This window comes from Antrostomus carolinensis, unplaced genomic scaffold, assembly GCF_000700745.2.
Source record: "Antrostomus carolinensis isolate BGI_N321 unplaced genomic scaffold, ASM70074v2 scaffold30133, whole genome shotgun sequence".
Classification (NCBI taxonomy): Eukaryota; Metazoa; Chordata; class Aves; order Caprimulgiformes; family Caprimulgidae; genus Antrostomus; species Antrostomus carolinensis.
The window spans coordinates 134,479-141,823 of NW_010307829.1; the positions used below are offsets into that span (position 1 = coordinate 134,479).

Genomic DNA, 7,345 nt, shown 5'->3' on the forward strand with positions numbered 1-7,345 from the left:
GCCTTTACACCTTACTACAAGATTTTTTAGTATGTGCTTGGAGGAGAGCTATTAATTTGAAATGTAATTGCAGTGAATGAATACAAGAACAGTTTCAGTTACGGCTTCAGCATTGGTAAATATTAGATGCAACTTGTAATTAAGGATATGTAAATGCAAATATCCTTTTAATAAACCATTCCTCTACTATTAGTAGGATTTAAAAGCATGTGTAACTTAAAGTTGGAAAGAACTGCTTAGCCTGTTTAAATGAAGTTGTCATTAGTATGATATTGACTCATGAGAAGTTAGTATATGGTGAATAAAACTTTAAAAATGTTTACTGAAGAATTATTGGGGAAAATTATCTGGATCACAAGGGACAAGCTACATGTCTGTACATCCTATATTCCACTGAGAAATCAGTTGAAAAATTATGAAACTCTGCATTTATTAGGATACAAATATGAACAAAAATGTGACTCTAATTTTAGAGGAAAACAAAGTAACTGAAACTAGAAAATGTATGTTCATGCTTTTTCATTAGACTAGAAGAACCTGAAGGCTTTAATACTGATTTCAGCAAGTTGTAGCTGTTTCTCTCACACAGCACATGACAGATGTTCACCTGAATACCTCACCTCTGTGTGCCTATGTCACTATGGCACTTCAGAGTGAGCTCTTGTGCAGTTGTCCGTTGGTCCGCTCTGGCTAGTATAGGAAACGCCTTTTCAAAAAGGCTAAAGAATATTCAGCTTTATCAGTTTGAAACTTTCAATGCCACTAAGGGGGGAGAAAAAAATGGCACATCCTGACTCAGATATGACCCCAAAGTTCTGTGGTAACTCTCACAAGGTCACTGACTTGAACAGATGATAAATTGACCATGTTCTAAATTTGATGTGAATGTTTCTCTGTGTGAGAAAGAAATCAAAACAGTACTTAACACATTGTACTTAGAGATCACAAATCTGGAGCTTCTGTTCAATAAACTCAAATTAATCCATGGGATATGTATTATCCTTAGAACAAATTATTTTACTGTCATTGATTTCTGTCTTTTGAATATGTAAACTTTGTCTAGGCACTCATTTTTGCAATTAATATCAAAAGGAAAGCTTTTTAAAATGGTAACTGGAGTATATCTGCAGTTGGCTTTTCTCTTTAATGCATGCAGAGTTTAAAGAGGTTATTATACCTGGTTTATGAACTCTGGCTTTTATGGAAAGTAGTTGTTTTCCTTGGCTATATTAAAAGAATACAGTGTTTAACAGGCTTAGATGTAGAGTAATTCTGAAAGGCAGGGAACTGCATATGCTATTGGGAACAATATGCAATTACTTCTAGATGATGATAAAATACCTTGTGTGTTATGCTGATGGGGTAAGTTTGTGTACTGTTTATAAAAACGTACAGAAAAAAAACAGAGAAATTCCTAGCTATTAGCATTTTAGATCTAGCAAGATGGTAATGTTTGACTTGCACCAATGTCTTTTTAACAGAAAAATGGATGAGGGACACAGCAGGACATGGAGGTGTATAAAAATGCATTACTGAACTTGGTAACACACTACAACCTAGATGCGCTAGGGAAATGCAGCTAAACTGAAAAGCCCTAAATATGTGAGCAGGACAGGTGAACAACTAACAACAAAAAGCCCTGCTTTACTGGAAAAAACTCTAAGTCTCTCATAGCTTCTACAGCAATCAAAAGTACCCAGTACTTAGTGCAGGTTTTTAGTCAAACAGCAGTCCTATGTACTTTGTTAGGAAACAACTTGGGTGATTTATTTGGGAAAGTATTCATTGCCAGTGAATCTGTCAAATGAGAGACTGAATGTACTAACTTTGCAGAGACTTCATGGAGTAACAGAAATACAGTTCTAATAACAAGATGCTCTGGGCTATTTAAGCTACTGGTAGACTCATGTTTCACTTCAGTGAAATGCTTTAACAGTTACTGAATCCAAAGTCTAACAGTGGACTCAAGTGGTAAGCTATATTAATCAAACAGTTGGAAGCCTGTTAAATTTACTAACAATGGGTACTGATGACTCTGGTCCAATTTAAAAAAAAAAACAACAACAAACAAAAAACCCCCCCCAAACCCCCATAAAAACTACAATATTGGACCAGCTTTTCCCCCCTCTCACTTTCATGGAGGTATATATTTATCTTTTCACCTAATTCAAAAGGTTGCTTAAGAGATGAAACAGTTCCAAACTTGGATCAAGCACAAGAGTTGAACTGCTGTGTCAGGATAAGCATGCTCTGCAGTCAACAAAGTAAAATGTGTTAAATGCCATTTGCATGTAAGGGAAGCCATGGCTATTACTCACTTGTGGTGTTGCTGTCTGGAAAAGAGCATAAAGAGTGTGGTACTCTCCCTAAATAAACTCACATGATGGTTCTTGTGATAAATGTGGCTGGAATCCAAGGTGAATGTGAGAGACATTCATTGCAAGAGCAGCCAATGCTCTGAACAAAAATAAGAAAGTCTGTTTATTTTTGCAGTAGACCTAATAAAAATGTACTGTAAGTTGATGCTTACATTTCACTAGGACCAGCAGATGTCAGCACCACTCCAGGCAGAACTTTGTATTTTAGCGATGCTACCTTCATGTATAAGAAAAGAAAATACGCTAAACAAATAGCAAGATTATACAACTTTATCAAATAAGTGTTCAGAAATCAATAGTTTAACAGTATTCTTCAATAAATGTGACCCAATAAACATGCAGATCTTCCAAGTCTATCACAGAAATAGGAAATTTATCCAAAACAACAAAAATAACAAGGAATAACACTTAATGTTACTAAGATTTCAATTATAGAATCTTTTACATGTTGTATTGTAATGTTTTAATGTTCTGAGGACAGATACTGCATCAATCAAACACAGTTTAAATTCAACTGGTGTTTTTTTGGGGTTTTTTGTAGCAGTCTGGATAATCTTAGTTTGGGAACAGCCACTCAAATTCATTTCAGCTGCATGTAAACATTTACCTTAAAAACAAGCAGAAGTAAGAGGGCTGTTGAAGTACCAGTCCAATTTCAGACTGGTAACAAATACAGCAAAATTATTTCAATTTTGTTATACAGAAGCCAACAAAACAGTACCATAATTAAATACTTTAATATATTTTTCAATGCTTTAACAGTTTAATAACACTTTAACAGAGAGGCTTGAATTCTTAAGGATAATTTGATCTCAAACCCCAGTAACCTGGATAGGATCTAAACTCCTAAATGCTTTTTAATCCATTTAAGTGAATAGGATTGACTTTATCAGATGTAGCTGGGATAATCTATAGAACATAGAGCATTCACTATTAATACTGGAGAGAGCTTTAGTAATACTTCATATAAATTCACTGAGAATTTTTAGAGTGTTTCAGACAAAACAGATGCAAAACCATGAAATCCTGAACTACAGAGGAAAAATGAGGGATACAAGGAGATGGTACACTCTACAAAACAGTATATGAAACAATGGTGAGTGGCTATGGAGAGGTTGTGTCATACAAAAATTTAGGACCTTAATACAGTGAAAGACTGTTCAATGAGAACTTACTTGGTTGACTAACAAGACTGAGTACAACGTAGAATGAAGCGTGAAAAGACAGTAGTACAATTAAGAATATTGCCATAATCATAATGAAAATGAATGTGAAAGTGAGTGCATTAATCATGTGGATCATGACAAATTCTGATGGCTTTCATTAAACTACTAAAGAATGAATGTGCTGTGTTTAATGAAAGCCTGGAATATATACTCAGGATAAACAGTGTGCATATACACTAACCAACATGCTTATTTTTAATTATTTCTCCACCTTCTATCTCAATTTGCTCATATAACCACTTGCGGTCACAGCGACACTCAGCTCCACACTTGTTGGAGCCACACTTGGGGCAAGCATAGAAACATCCCAGGCAATCTTCATCAAGGCAATCACAGAGGTCCATCCCACTGTAAAGTAGGAGGCCCTGGCTATCATAGACTTTACTCTTGGCTGGTATAACTTGCCTGTATAGACAAAAACAACAGTTATTTCCATGTTAAAAAAATCCACCTATTTTGATGATAAGCTGCTAATTGTTGTGGACAGAAGTTTATTTCTGGTGCTCATTTTAACACCTTTCATTTAAAAGATGTATACATATTTGACAACATTTCTCAGTCCTAATTGTATCTCCACTACAGTGCTTTTGAAATAACTTCAAGAATTTCTTCAATAGCACATTTATTCAACTGCTTGTGAATACTCTTAGTTCTATGACATAAACATCAGGTTACCTTTCAGATGATGTGAAATGCTCCCTTATTTTAATTTTCTTTGTTAACATGTAGCTGTAATTCAAAGGAGGTCATGTAGAATCATTTAGAGAGTGCACATCCTAATTTAAAAGTATTTTTTATGCTTTAATCATTATCTACCTCTGTGATATTTCTATTAAACTGCAGAATCAGAAAAAACTCTCTCTTATAAGTCACCTCTGGAAGTCCCCTTGTCTGACCCTCTGTTCAAAGCCAAGTCAACTCAAATTAGGTGGCTTAGGGCTGCATCTAGTTGAGTTCCAAATAGGTCTGATGTCAGAGATGCCACAGCACTTTTGATCCAGTGTTTTATTGCATACATAGAAAAAGTTTTCCTAATATTGCATCAAAATTTCCCTTGTTGCAACTTGTGCCCAAACTGAGCAGAAGGAATAAATAGAGGGGAAAAAGGATGTGTGGTTTGTGAGTAGCACATCTAATGTCTGTTCCTGTCTTATAAGGTTAAACTTGGGAGGAGAGCAGGGGAAAGGCATTAATTTGATCTTTCTTACATGTTTTGGCAAATATTGTATGACTAGTTAAAGCTGGGACTTCTCTCTCTCTCTTATTAGGACAAGACTGAATTGGTCCAAACTTCAGTGGAAAATGATAGACAAAATTCAGCTGCATATACCTTTCCTCTGTATAAAGTGTGATTTTTTTAAAATCAGTCACATTAGAAGGTTGTAATTCTTATCTAGTATTGCCTAACTTGGATACTAAATTCCTTTTTTAAAAGGAAGGTAAGGTCCTAACTTGCACATTTTTGTTTACAAAGTGCAACTACTGAGTTTATTGAAAGATGACAACTCCAATATTTTAAGTATAGTCTACTTGATCCTACTGTATTCCAATTTAGCCTACTATCAGAATTTTAGTTTATGCACAAATTAATAGCTTCATCTGTCATCTGTAAGGTATTGTCATGCCTTACTAAATACTTGTTTGTATTCTAAATGCTTGAAATACAGACTGTATGCTAACATTTCATCTTCTGGTTTATCTCTGTAATGAGAGTGAGTTTTAACATCCTCAAAACCAAAAAAGCAATCCATAAACATGCAAAACATCTATATAGAAAATATTACAGTGTTACAGGGACAGTGACCATCAAGGCTGTTTTATTTCGAAGTGAAAGTTAAAGGTAATGTAAGTACAGGAAAGAGCTCACCTGTCTGAATTAAATGTTGCATTTTTTGTTTGCAGCCTTCTCTTTTCTCTCTTACTAGTCTCGGGAGTAAATTCAGTCTGTCGTCCTGGATTAGCAAACTGTAGAGACTTTAAAGCCTTAGCTGTACGCCCCTGAACAAAGACAGAAAATCCCATTTAGTTACAAATAGAAACCTAAACTGTTTAAAATGTCCAGTTGAGCCAGGATATTGTAATAACTTCAGTAAATTGCTGACCTCAACTCTAAGCACTAGATTTCCCAGGAGAAACAACTTAATTTTTTTTTATACTGGAGAAATGTACCAGTCTCAATAATCAAAAATACAAACTTTATAGTAGCAGTTTTAATCAATGCTTTCAAATTTCTCCCCTTATCAGTCTCCTAATCATACTGACATGCAATTGAAAAATACAGGTGGGCAACAGCCCCTGGGCTGAAAGAGACAACAGCTTCTAGAAGGCAATTCTGCTTTGCTACAGGGCATGTAGGGATGGGCTCTTGCCAGTGTGGTTGCCCATACTTCTACTGATTACCTGCACGCATCCTAAGCAATGCATCCAACAATGCACAAGCTGTATTCTAAACTCAGCACTTAAAAGTGTTATCCTCCCACACCAGTTCATTACTGGCCCTGAACAAATGCCATGTCCTTTGCAGCTCAGACACCGCAGCAGGAGTGCACTTAATTCACCTCCATGTAGGTTCACTTGGTAATGAACTGCTAGAGAAAGTGGATTTTTTTTTTTACACTGAAGAGACTAAACCAGAAGTTTATCTCAACATCCTTAGAAGCAACCTTTGCAGCGTTCAGTTTTAAGCACATGAGCTTGTTTTTTTTTAAGTCTTGAGTAACAGCCTACAATGCCAGCAGCAGCCTGCTTCTTATGTAAACTTAAAAGTTTTAAGTCACCCTAGTGCACGCAATTATTTGAATATGAAAGGCTGTAATATTTAATTAGGGAAAAGGATTTTTTTAAGGTTCTCCAAATAAAGGTTTAAATACAGTAAACTTCCACACATCTAAAAGACTAAACCCTTTCATATTTCTAGTAAAAAATGTATTTTCTTTATGCAGGACTTGAATGAAGCCCAATTCCAATAGCTTGCAGAACTTAGGGGAGATGGGAAAACCGATCCATATACGTACGTCCGGATCAAGTTTCCTCCTCTGTCGATCTTCAGATTCAACGTCCACGCTTCCATTTATTATCTGCATACATTTGGGACAAAGCTTCCAACCAGGTACAAACTGTCTTCCAAACTTGGCACTTAAAAAAGTTGCATCATCCAAGTCAATTGCACGTAAGTTTTTCTTTGACAGTTTTCTGTGTATGTTAAAGGGATCACAGCATGATTTCTGTAAGTCTTCAAATCTTTCAATGTAAATTTTCGCATGGTGGAAGCAGATTGTATTGTTTTCTGAAAAGGTTATTCCAGTCCTAAGCTGAAGTAACAGTAGATCAGATGAAGATATATCTTGCTTAGATTTGAAGCCAGTGTGACGGGTATAATAGGTCTTGTGGCATTCATTGGAAGCTTGAAGCTGAACTCCAACTGAACAAGGATCCATTTTACTTTCAGTCACTTGTTCTGCCTAAAATGAATTCTTTGAAGTCTTTAGTAGTTTCTGTGAAGATCACCCTAGAGAAAACATTAAAATCAATCAGATTTGTGCTGTAAACCTTTATCTGTAACCTTGACAGACTAGGCTTAAGTAATTTAAAAAACTTGTAAAGAAATTATAGCCTTCTAGTCTAGATAAGACTAAAACCAGACTGAATTTAATTATGGAATTAAACTATGCATCTTATTGCTTTCAGAGGCTTTTTTTTTTTTTGATACATTAAGTATCAATTCAAAATGTTTAGTAGCAT

General features: G+C 35.4%; 1 protein-coding gene across 1 annotated transcript; it reads right to left on the reverse strand.

Moving 5' to 3' along the window:
* Window positions 1-3,691: 3,691 nt before the first annotated feature.
* ARL14EP (ARF like GTPase 14 effector protein) lies at window positions 3,692-7,114 on the reverse strand. The gene is made up of 3 exons (XM_010165590.1): window positions 6,619-7,114; window positions 5,472-5,602; window positions 3,692-4,009 (listed from the first exon to the last, which is right to left on the reverse strand). The coding sequence occupies exons 1-3, from the start codon at window positions 7,039-7,041 to the stop codon at window positions 3,781-3,783; spliced, it is 783 nt and encodes a 260-aa protein (XP_010163892.1). The 5' UTR covers window positions 7,042-7,114; the 3' UTR covers window positions 3,692-3,780.
* Window positions 7,115-7,345: the final 231 nt, after the last annotated feature.

What these genes read in the sequence shown, in the direction of transcription:
- ARL14EP (XM_010165590.1), bottom strand. Translation starts at nt 7,041, where the DNA reads ATGGATCCTTGTTCAGTTGGAGTTCAGCTTCAAGCTTCCAATGAATGC. An exon ending in GGAGGAAACTTGATCCGGAC is followed by an intron (nt 5,603 to 6,618) that starts GTACGTATATGG and finishes GTCTTTGTTCAG; the next exon opens with GGGCGTACAGCTAAGGCTTT. An exon ending in GCAACATTTAATTCAGACAG is followed by an intron (nt 4,010 to 5,471) that starts GTGAGCTCTTTC and finishes TTGTCTATACAG; the next exon opens with GCAAGTTATACCAGCCAAGA.